Below are 24327 nucleotides of genomic sequence, written 5' to 3' on the forward strand. Positions count from 1 at the left end.
AATTTGATTATTTGTGGATTTGATTGAAAATGTTATCTTTAGGAATCTCTAGGTCCTCCAGTGCAAATCTACTTTCAGTAGCAACTTCATGCCTAAAGATAACTAGGGAAGTGTCATTTCAGGTAAAAAAATAAAGTGTTTTATTTATTTTTTACACTATTGCAACAGCCCCCGGTTCCAAAATATTTAGAGGACTGACTTTATGTAATTTGAGCAAATCTTATCTGGGATTTCCCCAATTCTGATTATTTGAAACATCTCACTATCCATAAAAAAGCAAGAGTAATGAATTATTTACTGTCCTGATTTTAGAGTTTTTTAATACTTGTGGCCAGATTTTGCTCATGTTCATGGTTTCCTCCTTTCTGCTGAATTTGTCCACATGCTTGTGGATTTCAATGGCTTCTCTGTGTAGTCTGACATGGTGGTTGTTAGAGTGGTCTAGCAGTTTTGTGTTCTCAAATAATATGGTCTGTCCAGGTAGATTCATCAAGTGCTCTGCTATGGCTGACTTCTCTGGTTGAGTCTGCAGTGCCTTTCATGTTCCTAGATTTATGTTTCAGCAATGCTGCGTTTGGGGGTCCCGATCTAGACTTGTCCACAGTTGCATGGTATATGGTAGACTCCTGCAGAGGTGAGAGGATCCCTCTTGTTCTTTGCTAAACGGAGCATTTGTTGGATTTTCTTAGTGGAAAATGAACAAAATCTGGCTAAAAAAGGTAAAGGTTTCCCCTGACGTTAAGTCCAGACATGTCTGACTGGGGGTTGGTGCTCATCTCAATTTCTAAGCCGAAGAGCCAGCATTGTCCATAGACACCTCCAAGGTCATGTGGCCTGCATGACTGCATGGAGCGCCGTTACCTTCCCGCCGGAGCAGTACCTATTGATCTACTCACATCAGCATGTTTTCAAACTGCTAGGTTGGCAGAAGCTGGAGCTAACAGCGGCCGCTCATAGGGTTTGAACCTGGGACCTTTGGTCTGCAAGTTCAGCAACTCAGTGCTTTAACACACTTTGCCACCGGGGCTCCTAAAATCTGGCTACCAGTATTTTTTAAAAAACTCTAAAATCGGGGCAGTAAATAAAGAACATCACTCAGAAAACAGAGGAATTCCAGACATGAATCAATCATGGCCAGTTAATAGCTCCCAACGAAGGATTCCCCCAGGCAAGAAGCTAAAAGGCTATTTAATGCTAATCAAGGTAGCCAATTGAAACATTCACACTTGCCTCAGACAGACAATAGTTCTTTCTCCCACCCTGGACATTCCACAGATATATAAACCTCACTTGCCTAGTTTCCAACAGACCTCACAACCTCTGAGGATGCCTGCCATAGATGAAGGCGAAACTTCGGGAGAGAATGCTTCTGGAACGTGGCCATACAGCCCGGAAAACATAGCAACCCAGTGATTTCGACCACGAAAGCCATTAACAACACAACTCTACTACGTGCTGATATGAAGCATTTTGGCCTATTCTCCAGGAAGGCCCACTGCCTGCACTGTGTATCCAAATTCAGGAGTGGCTTTTCCTCCACTGTGAATCTCGCTTCCTTCCCTCAGAGCATCCCTTTAAAGCGAGCGAGCCTAATTTGCATAGACCCGGCGCGTCCAATCAGGCGCCACTACCTCCTTTGCATTCAGCCAACCAGCCACTCAGGGAGCCCGGGGCTGGCCTCTCACGTGCTGTTGCTAAGCCTTCGCGTCTAAGTTGTTGCCTTCGTGGCCAGCCAATCAGAGGGTGGGACCCCAGAACTGTCAACATCCTCTCAGCCTCAGTACCCTGGGCTTGTATCTGATTGGTTCCGTCAGGCTCAGGATCCCCGCACGGGATGTGATTAACTGGCTGGGGCAGCTGTCCATCAGTCAGCCATGGCACCGAGGACTTGATTTGTTGGGAGAGACTTTGCAAGGCCCGCTCCTCGCGAACTCCCTCAAGTTTCCCCAGTGAAATTCCGTGAAGATGGAGTGGAATTCCTTGCTGATGCTGCTGGAAGCTGCCGAATACTTGGAAAGGAGGGAGAGAGGTGAATGCGCCCCGGGGTTGAAGGGTCCAAAGCAGGCATGGGCAAACTTCGGTCCTCCAGGTGTTTTGGACTTCAAGTCCCACCATTCCTCACAGCCTCAGGCCCCTTCCTTTTCCAGCGGCTGAGGGGGAAAAGGAAGGGGCCTGAGGCTGTGAGGAATGGTGGGACTTGAAGTCCAAAACACCTGGAGGGCTTTCCTCCTTTCCCGGAACGTTTTGTGTTGTGTTGTGTGAATAACAGCACAGACAAGGCTTGAGTTTATGTGGTGTTTGGTTCTTCCTTCCCTCACAGAAGCGGAGCACGGCTACGCCTCGGTGTTGCCTTTCGAAAGCGACCACTCCGGCAGGAAAACCAAGTTCGGAAAATCCCCAAACAACCGGTAAGGGTCGGCCGCGGCGCCCCGCTCCCTCTGTGTCTGTGGGGAAGGAGGAGGCGCCATCTTGACACCCCCTCCCCCCGCGAGCGAGCCTGGGGGCGGGGCTTCCGGGGAGCGGTGCCACGCGCGCAGCAGCCGCTTCTGAGCAACTCAGACCTGGGCGGAGCCTCCTGCCCTCCCTTCCCAAGCCCGTCCGGTGTTTCAATGTGTTGTCAAAGGCTTTCATGGCCGAGATCACTGGGTTGCTGTGAGTTTTCCGGGCTGTATAGCCATGTTCCAGAAGCATTCTCTCCTGATGTTTCTCCCTACATCTATGGCAGGCATCCTCAGGGGTTGTGGCAGCTGGTAAAGCAGCCTTAGGTGCTTTGCCTTCTCTCTCTCCCTCCCTCTCTCTCTTTCTCTCTCTCTCTCTCTCTCGCTCTTCAGGCATGCTTGGGAAGAGACTCTGGAAGGAGGTGCTGCTTACTTTGTCTGTTCTGGGCAGGCGTATAAGTAGAAAAAGCTAAAGACAACATTTAAAATAGTTGCTTTTTAAGCAGAAAGCCAGTCCACAATCCTTCAGACTGTTGAGGGGCTGAATTATCATTTGAAAAAAAAAATGAACAAATTCCTATACACACTAAGGTAAAGGTTTCCCCTGACGTTAAGTCCAGTCATGTCTGACTCTGGGGGTTGGTGCTCATCTCCATTTCTAAGCTGAAGAGCCAGCGTTGTCCGTAGATACCTCCAAGGTCATGTGGCCGGCATGACTGCATGGAGCGTTGTTACCTTCCCACTGGAGTGGTACCTATTGATCTACTCACATTGGCATGTTTTCGAACTGCTAGGTTGGCAGAAGCTGGAGCTAACAGCGGGCGCTCACTCCGCTCCCGGGATTTGAACCTGGGACCTTTCAGTCTGTAAGTTCAGCAGCTCAGTGCTTTAACACACTTCGCCACCAGGGCTCCTATACACACTGCACATGTCTTATTTGTAGTGCAAAAAAATATATAGGGAAGAACAGTACAATATTTAAAAATAAAAACAATTTTAAGCAACATAAACCTGTCAGGATTTCAATGGGGAGTGTGGGCCTGCTTCTGGCCAATGAGATAGTCAAGTTAATTAGGATTGTTGTTGTGTATCTTCAAGACATTTCAGACTTTGGGTGAACCTAACTCTAAAACTGAGGGTGAGGGGCAGGAAAATACCTTGGAGGGCCACATCCGGCCCACAGGTCTTAGTTTGGTGACCCCTGATTTCAAACTACATTTCCCATGAAATAAATAAATATAGATATATGCTAGTATATATGATCTGAAATGCTGTGATCCTCTTTGTGTTTGAAGGAGAAGTAGGTGCATAGCAAGGTCACTACTTCAGATTTTGTTGGAAAAGGGGTTACAGTTCCATGTTAAATTTGTTTTTTCGCGTCAGGAGCAACTTGATAAACCGCAAGTCACTTCTGGTGTTAGAGAATTGGCCGTCTGCAGGGACGTTGCCCAGGGGACGCCCGGATTTTTAAATGTTTTTACTATCCTTGTGGGAGGCTTCTCTCGTGTCCCCGCGTGGACCTGGAGCTGATAGAGGCTATTTGTTTGAATTCCTCTTTGGGAATTTCTTCCTTTTTTCAAGTCTTGTGCATGTCCATTTTAAATCATAGCTCAGTTGAAAGTTCCTTAGACACCCATTCTGGTTTCTTTGGACACCTACTGTTTTGAAATGGTGCCTTCAATATCTTGGTTTTCAGAAACTTCCATCTATCATGAACTGCTTTCTTTTACTGTACAGGATCATGCTCAGTTTTACCCTAAGTTTACTGAAGTATAGAATGTGTGTCTGACTGTGCTTGACTTCACATTTCTGCTATATATAAAACTTTAGAAAAATGTGTTCACTGTAGCCTCAGGAGCCCACTAACCTGAGGAGGGCAGCATAAATATTGTAATCAGGGAGCAGTGACAAAGCAAACATGCTGGGCGGAGTAGGAAAGTGCCTGAAAGAAGTGGGATAGAAGAAGTAGGAAGGAAGTCCAGGGTATTTGGTTCCTGTCTACTCCCTGTCATTTGGGGCAAGTCTCTGAGGCCTCTGATCACTTAAATGCTCAGCAGAAATGGAACAGGTGCAGTTTTTTTACATTCATACTGAAGAATACTACATCTGTGGTGTCTATGTTGAGTTAAAAAAACCCACAAGGGTTTATAAGCTGGATGCTTTACAAAACTGTTATGTAAAGATCAGTGGTGCATCTGCACTATAGAATTAATACAGTTTGACATCACTGTAAGTTACATGGCTCAATGCTATGCAGTCATGGAAGATGCAGTTTTACAGATCTTTATCTTTCTCTGTCAAATAATGTTTGTGGTTCACCAAACTATAACTCCCAGAATTAGGTGGTTAAAGTGTGGCGTCAAACTGCATTAATTCTATAATGGGGATGCACTCAAGGCCACATCTAGAACATTCCAGAGTCATTGCAGTGAGACTATAACACAAGTCTATATTGTGTTGCAGTCTCACTGCAGTGACTTTGCTAGCACATGAGACATTTAGTTTCAATACAATACAATATATACTTCAGACAGAATTTACTGCATATAGATTCACAAAATGCATTCAGGACACTGATCTGAAGCTCAGTACGGCATGTTCTAATACATATTCAAGGCTAATTCTAAGGTTTTATTAAATCTCTTCAATAAGCAATGTCTTCATAGGAATTGAATTTGAAAATACATTATTCCACTTGGAGCTTAAATTTTCTTACAGCAAATAGTCTGAAATATTACGGTTTCTGTTTTTCTAGGTCTTCACATAATGAGCTAGAAAAACATAGGTAAGTAACCATCTAATAAAACCATGTGGTCATTAAAAATACACATATTGGTCTTCTGACATGGTCGTGGCTTACCATATAACTCATTTGTACTTTGAATAATTCACACTAGGTGCCATCAAGACAGTTTTAAATTGGACCCATTAAAACTCTGTATGAATTGGGTTCACTTAAATTTACAGTTCACATGCCTTAGCCAAACACTTTTTCTCAAAAGACTGCATTGCCATATTGGATTACATACTGCAGAGTATGCTAAATATGAGTGTGTTATTAAATCCCTTGGGCTAAAAAAATGCACTCAGATCTTATTCCTGTGTTCCATGATCTCTAGACGAAGGAAGAGGAACAAGAACATGTGGCACACAGGAACAGGAGGGGAAAGCTTATGCTACCAGCATCTTTCTGATAGTCTTGAAGGTGCTACAAGATCCTTTTGCATACTATCTTCACTAGTATTTGTCTTAGCAAAAAAAGAATTACACATTTAAAATTTTCAAGCACTTTTTAAACACTGCTCTGTAAATATCTGACCCTTTCTTGATGACTAATGTCATATTGGTTATTTTCCAGTTACTGCGTGCGCCTCTCCCAGAATTTGCTAAGTTTGAATCTCTATTTACTTCTATTTTTCTCTTTTTATCCAGCTCATTTTTAAATGTTCTAATAGGGTTTTTTTAAGTAGTTATCTTGAAGTGCGAGAATAATAGAATGAAATAAAAGCAAATGTGTAAGAAGCAATAATACTACACCAAAATGAATAAGAAACACACTATGGATCTTATCACACTAGAGCATGGATCCACTTTAAATTCAGTTGCTGCCCCCTGCAGAATTCTGGAGCTTGTAATTTAGGGAGCAACCTTTAACCTGATCAGCTAGACAGGTCCTGGGCCTCACTAAACTTACAAACCCCAGAATTCTGCAGGAGCTAGAAACCAGATTTAAAGTAGATCCATGCTCTAGTGATGAGGCACTAATACACAAAGAATGCTCTATCCTACACTTCAAGCCAAACGAATGTGATGAAAACAGTGGCTCCCCAGATTTTACATGTAGTGCTAAGTGGAATTTAGTAAATGTGATGAAGTGGATGGTGTCAGCAGTTGGTGCAGTGGCCAAAAACTCAGTGCAGCCCTAGGCTGCTTCAATAGGATTAGATAATCCAGATCAAGGAAAGCAGTAGTGTCCCTTGGTCAGACCTCACCTTGAATATGTGTCCAGTTTAAGAAAATCTGATAAGTGGCATAGAAGCCACATTTAAGCATATTAAGAGATAGCATCTAGAAGAAAATTGGTAAAGTATGAGGTATAGTATTAGACCTATTTTAATAGTAACTTTCAGGCAATCCCCATAAGTGCCAGTTAATTGAGAGCCTACTGTATTAATATTGTGATACAATCTACAGTACACCTATAGATACTTATTTTACCCTTTTAGTTATTTTGTATCTTTATATTTGTACTTCTTTGTTTATGTTTCTGATGTTATTTTTTAAAATTTGAGTTGTGCTGCCCAGAACTGGAGATGGTATACTAGATGAAGACTGACCAATGTGAATAGAATAGGTCAGTACTTCCCTTGACCTGGACTCTATGTGCATGTTGATGTAGGCAAGAATTGTGTTAGCCTTTTTGGCTACTTCATCACATTGTTGACTCATGTTTCGCTTGTGGTCTACTAAGATCTGTAGATCCTTTACACTGCTCTCAAGCCAGGTGTCACTCATCCTATATTTGTGCCTTTTATTTTTCTTGCCTAGATGTAGTACCTTATATTTCTCTTGGTTGAAATTCATTTTGTTATTTTTTTAAAAAATTATAAGAACTATGTGACAATGGAATTAACTGCCTTAAAGGTGGTGGACTCTCCTTCTTTGGAGATATTTCAGTGGAAGTTGGATGAACATCTTTTAGGAGTGATGCAGTTGTATATTCCTGTGGGGCAGGGGATTAAACTAGATCAGTGGTTCTCAACTTGTGGGTCCCTATATGTTTTGCTTTCAACTCCCAGAAATTTTAACAGCTCATAAACTGGCTGGGATTTCTGGGAGTTGTAGGCCAAAACACCTGGGGACCCACAGGTTGAAAACCACTGGACTAGATGAATCTGTAGTCCTCTCCAACTCTTAAGGTTTTATGATTCTATGATATTTTCATTTTTATACCAGTACAGGGTGCATATTATCTATTTAAAATGAACATTTTGCAAAAATCCGGAAAGCAGGACTGATTTTGTATGCTATTGACCTGTAGCAATATTTTTAATAATTTCAGACGAGCTAAACTCCGGCTATATCTAGAAGAGTTAAAACAACTTGTCCCTTTGGGAGCAGATAGCACTAGACACACTACACTCAGCCTGCTGAAAAGAGCCAAGATGCATATTAAGGTAAGAGAGAGCATGGCTTTTTTTTTTAAGAGAATTGAAATTGTTTTGGTTTTTTAAATAGTTGTTTTTGTGTGCCTTCAGGTCGTTTATGACTTACAGCAACCCTAAACTGCATGGATTTTTTTTACAAGATATATTCAAAGTAGGTCTGCCATTGCAAACCTGTAGCTGAGAGAATGTAACTTGGCCAAGTTCGATTTTTAGGGGTGTGTGAATTTGTTCTGTTTTCGTTTTGAATTTTTGGTGCCCCAATTCTGTTTTCAGGAAGATTCCAGGAGATTAGGGGGGCTGTTTGGATTTATAATTTGGAATCCTGAGTTCTGTTTCTGTTTCGGGAAGAAATCCTCCTGAAAACAGGAGAGGGAGCATTTTGGCTGGCTAATAAAAATATTGTCATTTTGTAGATTTTGGATCTTGTTGTATTTTGCTGCATGGCCAAAATGGCTACCCTTGAATATCTTTCCCAGATTTGAAGGTACTGACAGGGGGAGCTTTAACAAGAGGAAGCAATGGACTGAACTTAATTATTTGAGGATTTTCCTCCAAGAAAGGTAGAACTCTTTCATTTGGACTATGTGGGTGAATTTTATCAATTCAGCATTTGGAACTTTTTTCTGCAGCTAATAGAATTGAAATTTTTACTGTCTTTTATTGCACTTTGTTGTGATTGTTTAACCCTCACACAGCCAATAAGGAAAGTGGCCTTTGTCTGCATTGAGATCCCTCTCAACCATGTTAACTGACAATAGAAATAACATTTGAGACAGAATGTTGGCTTGTGACTCAATTTTTTTTCTCCTATATGATTTTTTAACATATTTGCCTGTTGAAGAAGCCCGTGAAGCTTTGAAAGCTTGCAAAATATGTGTTCTTCATTTTGGTTGCCCAATGAATATATTGATTTTTTTGTGGATTTTGGATGTTGCTGTGTCTTACTGTTTGGCTAACTTTTCTGCTACTTGAACGTATTTTCTTTCAACATGAAGACTGCTAATGGGAAAACCAAAGTCTTTTTGTCCCTCTTCATCATTCTTCAAGCAGATGGGCCCATGCTAAGGCTATTTTGTAACAAACAAGTATTGCTCTAGTTTAAGTGTGTAGTTTAATTTGGGTAAAAGCTTGCAGCTTGCCTAAACTTTAAATGACAAATTATTTCGTTATTTAGTAGGTGAATTATCTTCACTTAGGCAATCCCTTGTTGTCTGAGCATAATTGTCTTCTAGGTGTAGTGTCCTGGTGGTGGATATGTAGTTGTCTGTGGAACCCTATTCTTGACCCACATGTTCTTTCACAGTGAGAACATCGGTTTCCTGGTGGAAGACAGTCCCAGTTAGGGTTAGCTTGATGCACTTTCCTCTTGGCATGTTTCTCCCTTTCACCCTCCATTTGTGTCCCTTCAAATTCCGCAGATCTGCTGGTCACAGCTGACCTCCAACTAGAGCATTCAAGGGCCAGGACTTCCCAGTTCCTGGTTTCTATACTACAGTTTTTAAGGTTATTTCTAAGCCCATCTTTAAATCTCTTTTCCAGTCCACCAACATTCCGTTTTCCGCTCTTGAGTTGGGTGTATAGTAACCGCTTTGGGAGACGGTGATCGGGCGTTCGGACAATGTGGCCAGTCTAGCGGAGTTGATACTGTAGGAACATTGCTTCAATTCTAGTGGTCTTACTTTTCCAGCACACTGACATTCGTCTGCCCGTCTTCCCAAGAGATTTGTAGGATTTTTCAAAGGCGCAATGCTGATGGAATCGTTCCAGGAGTTGAGTGTGACGTCTGTAGACAGTCCACGTTTCGCAGGCATATAACAGGGTTAGGAGGACAATAGCTTTATAAACAAGCACCTTGGTTATCCCAATCCTCAAACACTCTCTGCTTCATTCAGAAAAATGTTGCACTCGCAGAACTCAGGTGGTATTGTATTTCAGTGTCAATGTGGAGAGATGGCTGCCAAGGTAGAGGAAATTGTCAACATTTTCTAACGTTACACCATTAAGCTCTATTTCTGGCATTGCAGAGGGATTGGCTGGTAAATGCTGCCTCAGGGATAGTTAAGAAATCCATGTTCTCTTAATACTGTCCCATATGCTGTATTTCCTGTCTACATTAAAGCAGAATTGTCATATCCTCTCTTGTGCTTCCTTTTTCTAACTAAACAACAAGAGATTTTATTAATTTTTGCTCCTTCCATAAATTCTTTGTAGTTTTTCCTCTTTGCCCTTGTTCCAGCATTGAATTGAGTCTTAAACATGGCTGAGAAAATATGGATATATTATTCTGGGCTCACCTGTGCATTTAAAATGTACTACTGATTCATTACCTATGTGAAAAATTCCAATGCATCCAGGACTGAACTTACCCTTCCCACAATGGCATATTCATATTAAAACTTTGTCTTATAGTTATTTCTTTTCTTGCCATCATTTCCAGAAGATAAGCCTGATAACTAACATATTCCCAAGTTCATAACTGTGCAGCACTGCCTTTCTAATTCTGGTTCATGAAGTCATTCTCTGTCTCTACCAACATTCATTCCATCTGGCTACATCTCTGGGGGAGATGACACAAGAAGGACTCCTCCATCGACTTGGCTAAGACTAATTTTTTCATCCTTCTTACTGAACTGTTTCCTGTAGTGACTGTTGCACCTGGTCATTGTGTAACTTCATTATAAGAACCCAAATTCACTTTCCCATTCGTTTTTCACATCTGTGTTGCTTAGATTGGAATCCATTATTTTTAAAAGTAAGTTACTTCCACTGCTTTAGAAGTGCTGTGCCAGTAGAACATTTTGATTTTGAATTGATAGATTAGTCTAGGAACCTAAGAACACCTAAGTCTAACTAACCTGGCATCCTTTTCCCCACTATGGCCCATCAAATGATTGTTGGAAGCAGCTCTCTCCTGTTTGTTTATTTTTTCCAGCAACTGATATTCACAGCTAAATTTCATCTGATAATGGAGGATGCATGTTGCCATTATGGCTGGTTAGCCATTGATAGCATTGTCATCTATGCCTTTGGCCCATGTGAGGTTGAAGATGAATATATGTAGACCCAACCCTTAAGCACATAGGTCATATATTCAGTTATTTGCATCCTCGGATAAAAATGAAAACATTTCTATGTAGAATGCAGAAATCCTGTCAATTGATGTAAACAGTGCTGCCAGTGGAATAAAACAAAGTTTCCATTTGGTAAAGAGAAAGTACAGAGATAAATGAACTTGTGGTCTGAGTTATACTTGGAATCTAGTAATTCTTTCTGTAGCCTTCTCAAGTAATGCCCCCACACTCTTTAGTTAGTTGTCTATTTCCTACTGTTCTTCTGGAAACTGTTTTATATTTAGATGCACTTCCTGAAACTACATATTTTTTACTTGATATGCAAATTGCTGATAATGTTAAACCTGCAGGTTTCATAATAATGCACTCAGTAAATTTTAATTTAAAAATGAACATCCTTGTTCTAGTTTCATATGTTGTTGTTTTCTTGTAAAAGAAAGTTTACAATCTTTTGATCTCTACATTATTGCTTTTGCATGTGTCATATACCTGCTTTTTAGGAAGCTTTTCTTACATATTTTCTAAAGGAAGAATTAAATATATAGCTGAAATCATTTTTAGTTTTAGGAAATATTAACAGTTTCTTTCTATCTATAGTTCTGCACTAAAAAATTGAAATAATTGAGGCATCATAAAATACAATCATTGTGTTACTTATTTATATATCCCATTTATTAGGCAAGCTTTACATAACTGCTGTGGATTTTTGTGCTTCCAAAAATTGCTGTTGTTGGAAATTTCCTCTGAAAATAGGCCAGTGATATTTAGATGACTATCTAAGTAAGTAAATACTTCAAAGGCTTTTGACTGAGGGGGTAGCTACCGAGGGGGGGGGGCGGGGGGACGAGGGCATTGGTCTTGCTAATAAGAAACCTACTCCCCCGCCAATAAAACCTTTCTTCAATTTCCAATTTCTAGGATAGAAATTCCTTAAAATTCAGTTGAGCATTTAGATTAGCCAATTTTGGCATCTAAAGAAGAAAATACAGACATAGTTAACATCGCATAGCAAACACAGAAAAAGTAAGAGTTCTATGTATGAATCGTTTTTAGTGATCCCATCTACACTTAATATTTAATGCAGTTTAAAGCTAGCTTCAAACTGAGGCAGCAAGACAGCAAACGTCTGTAAAAGCATGCAAAAGAAAGCCATTAATGCACATCAGTGCTCTGTGGTTGTGTAATCACCATCAGGGCCTCAAGCTGGTTCCAGCATTTCCTATGTAAATCCAAAACAAAACGATGAAACTGCATTAAATGATCAGTATAACTGAGGCAAGGAGCCCCTGGTGGCACACTGCGTTAAAGCGCTGAGCTGCTGAACTTGCGGACCAAAAGGTGCCAGGTTCAAATCCCGGGAGCAGAATGAGCGCCCGCTGTTAGCCCCAGCTCCTGCCAACCTAGCAGTTTGAAAACATGCAAATGTGAGTAGATCAATAGGTACCGTTCCGGCGGGAAGGTAACAACGCTCCATGCAGTCATGCCAGCCACATGACCTTGGAGGTGTCTACGGACAACGCCGGCTCTTCGGCTTAGAAATGGAGATGAGCACCAACCCCCAGAGTCGGTCACGACTGGACTTAACGTCAGGGGAAAACCTTTACCTTTAATAACTGAGGCCACTGTCTTACTTTCTGCAATGCTTGAAATTAGAGGACTGAATTAAAAATCATTTAGGCAGCAGAATTTTTATTTGGGGGCAGTGCCCTCATCTGATAAATATAACCCTGTTTTGAGGAAGATTTATAACTTGTATCAATTAATTTTGTAGCTCTCTGTGAAGAACTTATTTATGGATATGATACTGAAGTTCTTCCTTGGTAGTATATATATACCTTCTGCAGGAGAAAAGTAATGTAGCATTAAACATAATCCTGGATTCATTAGTTAAAACTAGTTGTTAGTCTGTACTAAAGGAAGCACACGGAGTTAATGGCAGCTTAAATAAGTGTAGATGTTCTATTGGTATTGCATATATCTTGCTTCTTTTTAATACTCAGATAAATATCGGATAACAAAATCTGGTCTCACACTAAAGGAAATATGAATTCAATGACTTGATTTTAGCATTGCAGGACTGGAAAGATCCATAATATCAGTGGAAATCATATGGTCCTCCTATTTTTTTTTACTGCAAATCCCAATATTCTTCTCTCTTAGTTATGCTGTCCAGATTGCTGGGACCTGTAGTGTAACAAACTTGAGGATGTCTTTGAATCCCATTCCACCTCTAAGACGCATTCTGTTCCCTCATTCTTAAGTTGAACTACATAATTTTGTGCATTGTGTTATATAAAGAAATAACCAGCGTAAATAAAACGTCTCTAGCCAGGTCTTATGGATGAGTCAAGCAAGTTAGCTGTATAATAAACTCAATAAATCAAAAGTGCAGGAATTATATGGTAGAATGAACCTAATTTTAATTTCAAGCAAAATTGTGTGTATGGCAGTGTCTGTAAAATACACTTTCGGTTATTTTGATAAATTTCCTGAAGGTTAATTTTCTAATTCAGTAAGTATGAATATGCTGATTAGCTGTTTTGACTGTTACGTTCCTTAACATTATAGAATTTAAAACACATTGTTCCTTACTTTATGTTAGAATTATAGAATTGGAATGGTCCCCATGTATCATTGAATCCAACCTCATGTTTGGTTTAGGAGCTGTAGCTAAAGCATTCCCACCATGTAGTTGTCCAGATCTTTATGAAGAAGTTCAACAATCAATTCTACTGTTGAAACATTCTTACAGTCAAGAAATTCTTTCTAATGTGCAATCAAAATCTACTCTTTGTAACTTCAGACCTTTAAACCTGGTCCTATTCTTTGGGGCAGCAGAAAACAGGCCTGCCCTGTTCACCAAATTGAACAAGCCCAGATCTTTAAACTTACCTTCATTTGTTTTGTTCTTCACACACCTTGTCCTTTTCTGAACTTGTTCTGATATATCCTTCTTAAAATGAGGCATCTCAGAACTAAATGCAGTACTCCAGATGAGGCCTGACCAGCACAGAATAGAAGAGGCTATTACTTCCCTTGACTTAAAAATTGGTTGTATTCAGACCGACTAAATTAGTATTACCATCAACTCCAAGGTCCTTTCTACATGCGCTGCAGAGCCCTCTATCCCTTGTCTTATACCTGTCTATTTGGTTTTTGTGGGATAAGTCTAGAATTTTGCATTTGTTTCAATTACATTTCCTTTTATTAATGTCTGCCCGATTTTCTAGTTTCTCTACGTTGTGTCATCTACCAGCTTGATAAGGATTCTCTCCATCCATTGATAAAAATGTTGAAGAGTAATAATAACCCTGGGACAGAACTGACATAAGGCCTCTTTTTAATTTGCAGCACAGCCATTGATGATAACTATTTGAACACAGTTTTGCAACCAATTCTGGATTTGTCTAGCCATGTTCCCATCTATTCCACATTTAATTCATTTTGTAATTAGAATATTAAGGGAAACCATATCTATGCGTTCCTAAATTCCAGGATAAATTACATCTCCAGAATCTATTAAATTAGTGACCTGACCTGATCAGAAAAGAAATACAAAACTAGTTTGGCAGGATTTCATTTTGACCAAACTCCTCACTGTATTGTCATCAAGCCGCTTGCTGACTCTTGTCACTGGTCAACAAACATCTTGGTGTGTCAAATATTAGACCTTTTTCTAAATATATTTAACCTGCTGATTCCAAAGTGGCATAAATTTTCCCTGTCAATTCTAGTTTTTAATATACAGAACATATGCCATATGCCAATCTTCATCTGCTCTACTTGCCCATATAAAACTATGATAATCTATATATATAAAAGGATTTTAAAAAATCGGCCTAGGACAAAACAACAAAACTACACATCCCAGAAACACTAAACTTGGCAATACAACCCCTCATCCATGCCTCTACATTCATACAACAAAAAGAAAAGAAAAAGTCTTAATTAGAGAGAGAGGAATAATTGTTTTTTATCCAATTGCTGCCACTTAGAAGACTAAACTCTGCCCACTTGGTCTCCTAGCAACCTACTCAGCCCAGGGGACAGGCACAGTTCGGCCTCAGGCCTCTTCCCCACTGCCTATAAAATACAGATGTTTATGTGATTAAAAAGCTACCCAACAGGACTCCCAGGTCTGTCCTGGATTCCAGAAGGATGGACATATTTAACCAATTAATAAATAGAACTAGAAAATAAAACATGAGGAAAGCTTTATAGCTTCATTATTCTTCAGTAGCTTTTTTTTAGAACACTTTGTTTCCCTCATTCTGTAATGGATGATGGTATTATACTGGAAACTGAGGCCATGTGGTGTATGGGTTATAAGTCTACAGATCAATTTTCCTTCCTTTCTGCCCAAAATGTCTGAAAGAGATGACACCCTAATGCCAAAAAAACAACAGGTCAGAGGGGCTGTTATGTTCAAAACTAAGATACTTGACCATGGCTTGCTCTATGTCCCAAGTCAGGATTGCAAATTTATGTTACCTGAAATGTATAGACAGATCTGTGGTAATTTTGCCCACATACTGCAGAGAAAATCCTATATGTCAGCATAGAGTCACATAAATAAGATTGCAGGATGAGCAGGTGCTTTGGATTGCCAACAGTTAGGTGAGAGATGCTGGGTGGAAAATCTACGAAAAAGGAATTGATTGTTGCTTGTTGCTTGACTTACAGATTTAGTGTAGAAGATTTCCTCTCATAATAATGTTTGCCCTCCTGATGTTATCAAATATATAAGGAGGTATCTCTTTTAAAGTACCGTAGATGTTGCTGAAGTTGTTAGTTCTTTTACAATAGCCATCTTTAGCTTTACAGATGTGTCTTAGAGCCAAACTAGATATTTCTTTTAATGTGCTTCGAGTGCCCTAATCTCCCATCCAGGTAAGCATGAGCATCAGTGGGTTTATTGTGGACATCCGTGACAGTTCTGTGATATTCAGTGGTGAAAGGGTCATTAGAGAAACGGATATGTTCAAGTGTGTTGCTAGATGTAAACTTGATTGTAGGATGGATAAAGTTGGTATTTGATACAGAATTTTTTAACAATTATTTTCTTAGTGTAAACCATAAAGGTGCCATCAATGTAGCCCCACCATATGAAAGGTTTGACACTTATTGCATGTTTATGATGCATGGGAAAATCCCTGCACGTAGAAGCTTCTTTTCATTATTGAATAGATGGGTTTTATTAATCTAATTCTTTAGAAATTGGAAGAACAGGACCGAAAAGCACTAAATATTAAAGAACAATTACAACGAGAACATAGGTATCTCAAGCGTAGATTGGAACAGCTCTCCATGCAGGGCCTGGAACGAATTCGCACAGACAGCCTGGGATCAACATTATCAACAGATTCCGAGCAAGGTAGTATCTAAATTCTGCTATCTATTACAATAAATGTACATTTTGATCTCTTGGTCTAGAAATATTATATTTGGAGACCTAAAACATATCAGAATGTTATTGTCACATTGTTATAGGAATGCAAGTATTTCTGGGTTAGTAATGCAAATTATAGCAATTTAACAAGGTTTTATGAAACAGTAGAAAAGAAATTTGAGAAGAGATTGGCTGATTACATCGGGAAAACTGCAATAAATATAGCAAAAGGTACAAGATACTGAAACTAAAAGCATCTAAAGGTATTATAACTGAATTGCTGCTGAATCTTTGATTGGTAAAAAAAATATGTCTAGACTGGAATTGGCTGGATGGAATATATCTTGTCAGGGTTAAAAAGTATCCCACCAAAATATTGTTTTAGAATTTTCAATGTTGGAAATGCTGTGTTAAATGCTTTAAGATAACAATTTTAAAAAGCACATGTTGACTGTCTTTAAATCTTCAAAATAAATGGTAATAAGTATGCAGTTACAATTCTTATATGCTGTTAATATGCCTTCTTGTTTGCTTTGTGAATGATGTGAAAGAAACTGATTCATACAAAACCAAGAAACAAGAATGTAAGAGTAGGAACATTTAATGTATCTCAAACTGTTTTCTGAAAGCCATTGAAATCCACAAGTATGTGGACAATTTCAACAGAAAGGAGGAAACCATGAAAATGAACAAAATCTGGCTTCCAGTATTAAAAAAAACCCCTCTAAAATGAGGACAGTAAATGTAAAGAGCAACACACAGAAAACAGGAATTCCAGACTGGAAACAATCAGGACCAGCTAACACCTCCCAAGAAAGGATTCCCCCAGGCAGGAAGCAGCCAGACTTTGAAGCTGCAAGGCTGTTTGATGCTAATCAAGCTGGCCAATTGCAACATTCACGCTTTCCTCAAACAGACAAGAGTTCTTTCTCCCATCCTGGACATTCCACAGAGAGAAGGAGGGGAGAGGAAGGGAGGGAGGTCTCTCTCTCTCTCTCTCTCTCTCTCTCTCTCTCTCTCTCTCTCTCTCTCTCTCCCACTTGCCCACTTTCCAACAGACCTCACAACCTGTGAGGATGCCTGCCATAGATGTGGGCGAAACGCCAGGAGATAATGCTTCTGGAACATGGCCATACAGCCCAGAAAACTCAGAGCAACCCACTGTTTTCTGAAATTTATGGAAATAAAATAAAATTTCAGAATTGGAATTTACCCATTTTGTAGAAACCAGTTCTGAATGAAAAAAGAAGCATGACACAGTAACACTCTCAAGGATACATTTCTCTCCCGGTAGAGTTTCATCGTTCTGAGATACAGTGAAGCATGCCTGATATACTAATTGCTAAAGCCCACCATTATAGGGTTGCAAATGATCTGGGTGGTGCACTCTAACATGTGAACCAGCATCTACAGCACGATAACAGAGTTACTTCAGTACTAGACTAGTGTGTAAGAAACTAATAATGTTATTTTAAAAATATATTTTTTTATTACTAACATTTAAATCTAACAGTTAAGTGTAACAAAGTCATAACACATAAGGTAAGAATACACAGCAAAAAAAAGGGGGGGGGTGAAAAGGGGAAAGGAAAGAGGTAAAGTTTGTGACTTCCGTTCTTCTTCCCTCTGTTCAACTTCTAGTAAAGTTCCAGTTTAAGAAAAATATAAAGTATAAGTAGAATGAAGATAAGAATTTTTTTTGAAAAAATTGTTTCTTTCCCTCTCAATAAACTAAAATGTTATATGGATCAAATTTGCTTGTAAGAACTACTGCAACCAGTAAATGGTGCATTTTGGTTGTCCGTAAATGGCCTCTAGGTGGAATAACTTTCCTTTAGATGCTATTTTTATTACTGGAAAAGTGCCCTCATGACATGATTAACTGAGTTCAGTGGGGTGGCAGACCAATTTGTAAATTCTGTTACTGCTGAATTTCTAATGAATGGCTAAAAATATCTGAGAGTCCTTGGACTAGTATAAACAGAAAACACTGGGCGCTTTGTTGTTGTTTTTTCAGTACCAGGTCCATCCTGAAGTAATTATATAAACTAGCGGGGATGGACAGAGAGGGTTCATTTTATCAACTGATATTTGCCATGAGTTGAAGCTAAACTTTAGGAAACCCTATTAAAGCATATGATAACTATATTAACTGGCTTATATTCATTAATTTCACATTTTCAGGTTCCAAGGATGCAAAATTCAAATAATATGGTTTTTAGTCTTCTGTTAGCTCCCACCCCCATTCTGAAATGAGAATAACGTTTTGAATAATAAGCTATTGACAATTTTATGCCTCTTAGTTTTATTCTGAATTTGAAGGATGTCAATCACAATGAGAGAATGTTCGCATTAGTCAAAGTATATAGTGTTTATCTTTAGGTTCTAACATTGTACTGTACCATTATGTTGGTAATAAAAGGCTCAAAAAGAGTTGTTCACCTCGGATATTCAGGTATGAATACTGCTAGTACTCACAACTAGATGAGACCCGGTGAACCAATACAATTTGTATATTTGTTAACTTTACATTCTACAATAGATTTAATGGGTCAGCTCTGTTTAGATATTTGATGTAGGATTCTGGATGCAAAAAGCAAGGATTTGAACCTCTGCTAACAGAATCTGCTAGCAGATTTTTTATGTTGGCAAGACACAAAATAATCCACTTTTTTCTACCTTTTTTGCATACTAATTTTTAAGAATATCTTTCCAAACTTACAGTTTTTCGTGATGCACATAAGAAAATATTTACAGAATTTTAATTGGAATCTATTGAAGGAACTGTCTTGCATTTGTCTCTGTTTCTGTCCCCACTGAATTAGTGTTTGAACAAATGTAAAATATGTTTTGCTTTTTTAATAGCCTTTTGAAATACTACACAAGCATAAGGTACTGTAGTGTTACCAAGAGATTGAACTGTGAATCAGGAGTTACCTGATTTGAATCTCACTCTAGCCATGAACTCACAAAGGTTTTTCAGGCAAGCATTCTATCTGAAAAGGTTGGAAAGATGCAAGGTAGTATGTTATGACTGACTTAGCACATGCAGAGTACTGTATGTATTTTACTTAAGATTATGGTTTGATGCTTTTCCTCACTGTTCTGAAATGTCTGTCTCCTGTGTTTCAATTTAGAGGTAGACATTGAAGGAATTGAATTCACAGCAGCTGGAATGGACAATAGTGGAAGTACCAGCGATGCTGAAGACAGTTTTCAAGGCAGCTCCAGTGATGGTGGCTATACATATTCCCTCAGAGTAAATACCAGACTTCTGTAGCATTTGACTGAACTTCTCACCTCTGGACCTTTTTGATGGAAGCACTTACAATGAACAAGTAATATAATTCCAGAGTTGTTGAGTGCCACTTTCCCAGAAAGCCGCTACCTATCACAATACTCCAAATTATATATTGTCCAGAATTCGCCGAATTATGATGTATATTAAATTGCAAATCATGGATTTTGCAAAGTAAGATTTTGTTTTCAACTATTTTCATGTAGCCGTTGTTCAAACTCTTTTAACTGTTGTGATAGAGCGCTTTTTAAAGTCTCCCCAATGCAATAAGAACAAAGCTTATTTGGTTCCTTCAGCATTTATAGTTTATTAAAGTTCAAATTCTCAGGTTTAGTGAACACTCAGCCCTCATGAACCACTTTCCCAAAGCCTATTAATGAACGAGATAGAGATGTCCTTGTGTCACAAAAAGGAGAAAGACCTTAAGGCATCACAATCCAACAAAGGAAAATTACAGATATAGTTGAACATACACTGTTCTGTTCATCTGTCTGCTCATGATTTCATTGAATTGGGCATCTTGGGGCACATCTATAATGACCACTTAGGTTGGTATGAAATCAGCCAAGAAAGAAGTAGTTTCAGTCTGCGGATGATTACGTAGAAAGTCCTTAACCAATTTCAAGGTCTGGATGATGCTTATACAACACAGAGGCTTCCAGGATCTGCAGTATTATTATTATTATTAGTAGTAGTAGTAGTAGTAGTAGTAGTAGTATTTGATACACCACAAAATTAGTACACAGCAAACAAGATCACTATGCTGGCTGTTGAATTGGATCACGTCAGACACTTCCGAAGTGTCTAGGACTATGTGATGTATCGTCGAATAATGCCTGCATATCTGAGTAGGGTGACCTTTTGCAGCTGTCAGATGGTAATTTTGTCAGCTTCGATTGTTTTTAAGTGCTGGCCAAGGTCTTTAGGCACTGCACCCAATGTGCTGATCACCACGGGACCACCTTGACTGGCTTGTGCCAGAGTCTTTGCAGTTCTATCTTTAAATCCTTAAATCATGTCAGCTTTTCCAGTTGCTTCTCATCAATTCTGCTGTCACCTGGGATTGCAACATTGACGATCCATACTTTGTATTTTTCCACGGTCATGAGGTCAGGAGTATTGTGCTCCAAAACTGTCAGTCTGAATTTGGAAGTCCCAGAGGAGTCGTCATCATCTTCGTCATCTTCTTATTCTTACTCTTATTCTTATTTAGTGTGGAGAAATCATGATGGGGTTTTTTCCACCATCCCCTACTGCCACAATGCGTATGTATGGATCACCAGAGCACCTGTCTCTTAATCAGTTTCTACATGCAATCTAGTTTCACTTTGGTGCATTGATGTGCATTATGGGCTCTATTTTGGTATACCCCCAATGTTGCTTATCCCGGTTTAAAGGTCTAATCCACATTGCTGCATGTGTTTGCACTGTGCATCATCTAAACATTGCACTGTCAAACTGTTTCAAACTACATTAAGTGGTCAGTGTAAATGTGCCTTTGGCCCAGAGTTTATGCTCAATTAGTAACATTTTCTGCCCCAATTCATTGGAATTGCCTAAACAACCACTCACTGCCTCCTTTCATTTTAACTAGAAACTATCAACAGAAATAAGTCTTGTTAAAATGGAGATTATACATTATTGAAAACACACGTAACCTACAGATTGATAACGAAAACTGTTTTATTCCTATCTACAGCTGCCAGTACACTGAAATGGAAGTGGTATCACATTTCAGTATGCACACTAAACATTTTTGTTTTATATGCTATAGTTGCAATTTGATTTCCATACCAGAAACAAAAAAAGCTGTAAAATAGTATCGTTTATTTAATATTGATTAAAATGTTTCAAATGTAATTATCCTGGTTTTAGCAATATTACAAAGGTATATTTGAATACACTTTTAGTAAAATCATTAGTGTTTGAACTCCTGAAATTTAAAAATGGACCATCTTTACATTACTACCATGATGGACTTTTTTAAAAATTGAAAAAAAATCTATGTACTGTTTAGACAAAGTATGTATTTCCTGTAAATATATTTTTAACTATTCTCATTTACTTACAGGGAACATATAAACTTAGACCAGAGTCTCAGGTACTCCTCACTTTACTCATATTGTGCCTTGGTAAATATTTTATATATTTCTCTTTTTGTCTTTGTTTAAAATATATGTTTTGCTATTTCAGAAGCCTCAGTTGGAATGGTTTAATGGTATCAGCTTGCCTTATATGAAGGACATACTGTAATTTTATTCTGTTCCTTTAATGAGAGGGGAACTAATAGTCCCCGTGTGCTGTTTTTTTGAAGTACAGTATTAATTCAGGGATGTTTTTTGCTCTTGAAATCCATGTTTTAAATCATAGAAGGAAATCATAGAATCATAGAGTTGGAAGAGACCACAAAGACCATCTAGATCACCCCCTGTTGTGTAGGAAAAGCACAATCAAAGCACTCCCTCTAGATGACCACCCAGTCTGCTTAAAAATCTCCAAAGACAGAGACCCTATCACACTCCAAAGTAACATATTCAAAACTGTCAAACGTTTCTTGCCATCAGATATTAATCCATATCTTTTCGGTGACCACTGAATTCCACTAGTGAAAACACACACTCATTCTTCTTCCCCAAACACACACATACACACATGTCTGCACCAGCTGTCCTCAGAAACAACCTATATGTTCCCCATGAACCTTATTTTACAGTAGAGTTAGTTTTTTCAGCAACCAAAAGTGATTTTCCCTCCCAGTTGTTACCATGCTGTCATTATCTTACAGTGCCAACCAGGGGGTTGGAACTGGCAATGACCTTGAAATTGCCTAAACTGATAAATAGTGGGATCCAATCCATGTATGCAGAAAATGAGTCTATTCAAATTAATATTTCAGGAAGAGGAGCTTGCAGAATCAGGACAGTGCCTTGTGAAATTCAAGATTCCAGTTTTTAGTATTGAACTAATTAATGAATTACAACATATCAACAAGATGGAGACAACTAACACTTCGTTGTTTCCTAAATACTTAGTGTACGTGTGTGTGTGTGTGTGTGTGTGTATGTATAATATATATATATATATATATATATATATATATATATATATATATATATAATTTTCCCTTGTGTTCAAAACACAAAAAATAAATGCTAGCTATATTTTTGGCAACTTATAACCCTTGGTGATTTGTTCCCCAGTAGCCTAGAACTTGCCATCAAGGATATGCTTTAAAATATAATTATTTTTGTAGCCATCCCTTCTTTAGCTGTGGGAAGAGTGGCAATGCTACAAACCCTGGCAGCATGATTTCAAATTTATAGCTCTCTTTTGCGCTGTTTTGACATGTTACACATGTATATTTCAAATGTTCTTGTTGGGAAAGGTACATTAGCAATATAAGTATTGTGTGTAACTGATAAGCAGTATTTTTATTTCATGTATTTTAATTTTAAAATCATTTTAGATGTTTTACTTCAGTAAAGTGGGTCAAACGGCCTACTTGTATCATTGCTTTACTTTAGAGTATAATGCATTTACTAATGGCTGTGAAATGTTTTCTTTCATAAAAGCAGCTCTTGCATAAAACATTTTTTTAAAAATCTAGGAAAAAATTAATGATTAACATTGTTGACCTTATGCCACTCTAACATTTGTGTTTGTAAAATGAATGTATATACTTCGACGAACCTTCCATACTGGCTCACGGTGGCTTTTGTAGATCTTTTATATTTTCAATAAAGATTATGCCAGTATCTTGATCTTCCAGTAATCTTATTTTCACTTGTTGAATAATTGTAGTAACTACTTCAGCGCACCTCCAGTATGAGGAATGATTTAAATGCTTTTAGTAAAAACTTGGTTCATAGAACATATTGGCACATTTCTTTCTACATAGAATTGTGTAAAATTAAGTGTGCATTGTTAATATTTATTGCGTGATTAGAACAAGGTATGGGGAGGTTTTGACTCATGAATGGTCCTACGTATGTTCCTGAGCACCCCATTCACATCATTAATCGTAGTGGCCCTTTAGCTAACTTTTATCAGTACAGCTCAAAATAAGGCACTATTAAACCACTTCTGAATATCTTTTAGCTCAAAAACCTTACAATAGACAATCCAAAATGATGTAAGAGATTGTGCTGGAGCATGAGACTCGTAGGTCCGAAGACATATAACAAGCAAAAGATAAGTATAAGTAGTGCTGTATCTAATGACGTAACTGGACCTTTTTTTTTTGTGTCAGGAGCAACTTGAGTTGCTTCTGGAGTTAGAGAATTGACCGTCAGCAAGAATGTTGCCCAGGGGACGCCCGGATGTTTTGATGTTTTTACCATCCTTATGGGAGGCTTCTCTCATGTCCCCGCATGGAGCTGGAGCTGATAGAGAGAGCTCATCCATGCTCTCCCCGGGTGGGATTCGAACCTGGCAGCCTTCAGGTCAGCAACCCAACCTTCAAGTCACAACTGGACCTAAACCGGTAACATATTCAAATATGAAAGGAACATCTGAAGATGTACAATGAACATAATAGGAACATGGAATGTAAGAAACATGACTCAATGAAAGTTAAAAAACCGTAAAACAAATAATGGAACATGTAAATGTTGCAGAACATGGTGTGTGCTACCTAAACTAGAGTGGAATGGGACATTTTCACCTAGATAATTTTTAGTGCATCAACACTGTAGAATTAATGCAATTTGACAACATTTTAATTTATTTAGTTCAGTGCTATGGAATTATGGGAGCTGTAGTTTTACAAGATCTTAAGCCTTCTCTGCCAAGGTGTTCTGATGCATCACCAAATCACAAATCACAGCATTTCATAGCATTGAGCCATGGTGGTTAAAGGGTGCATCTACACTTTAGAGTTAATGCAGTTTGTCACCACTTTATCCGCCATTGCTGAATATTTATAGAATTATGGGAGTTGAAATGTGGCGAGGCACCAGCACCT

At 38.7% G+C, this 24327-nt stretch overlaps 1 protein-coding gene across 2 annotated transcripts; it reads left to right on the forward strand.

The window, feature by feature from the left end:
- Positions 1 to 1753: 1753 nt before the first annotated feature.
- Positions 1754 to 23119, forward strand: mxd4 (MAX dimerization protein 4). 2 transcript variants are annotated; one of them, XM_008117723.3, is made up of 6 exons: positions 1758 to 2029; positions 2321 to 2408; positions 5194 to 5223; positions 7501 to 7615; positions 15892 to 16051; positions 19204 to 23119. In XM_008117723.3, the coding sequence occupies exons 1-6, from the start codon at positions 1966 to 1968 to the stop codon at positions 19344 to 19346; spliced, it is 600 nt and encodes a 199-aa protein (XP_008115930.2). In that variant the 5' UTR covers positions 1758 to 1965; the 3' UTR covers positions 19347 to 23119. The 2 variants fall into 2 exon arrangements, with proteins under 2 accessions (XP_008115931.2, XP_008115930.2); XM_008117724.3 differs by lacking the exon at positions 5194 to 5223 and having other exon boundaries at positions 1754 to 2029.
- The last annotated feature ends 1208 nt before the right edge of the window (positions 23120 to 24327 follow it).

This window comes from Anolis carolinensis, chromosome 3 (genome assembly GCF_035594765.1).
Source record: "Anolis carolinensis isolate JA03-04 chromosome 3, rAnoCar3.1.pri, whole genome shotgun sequence".
Taxonomy (NCBI): domain Eukaryota; kingdom Metazoa; phylum Chordata; class Lepidosauria; order Squamata; family Dactyloidae; genus Anolis; species Anolis carolinensis.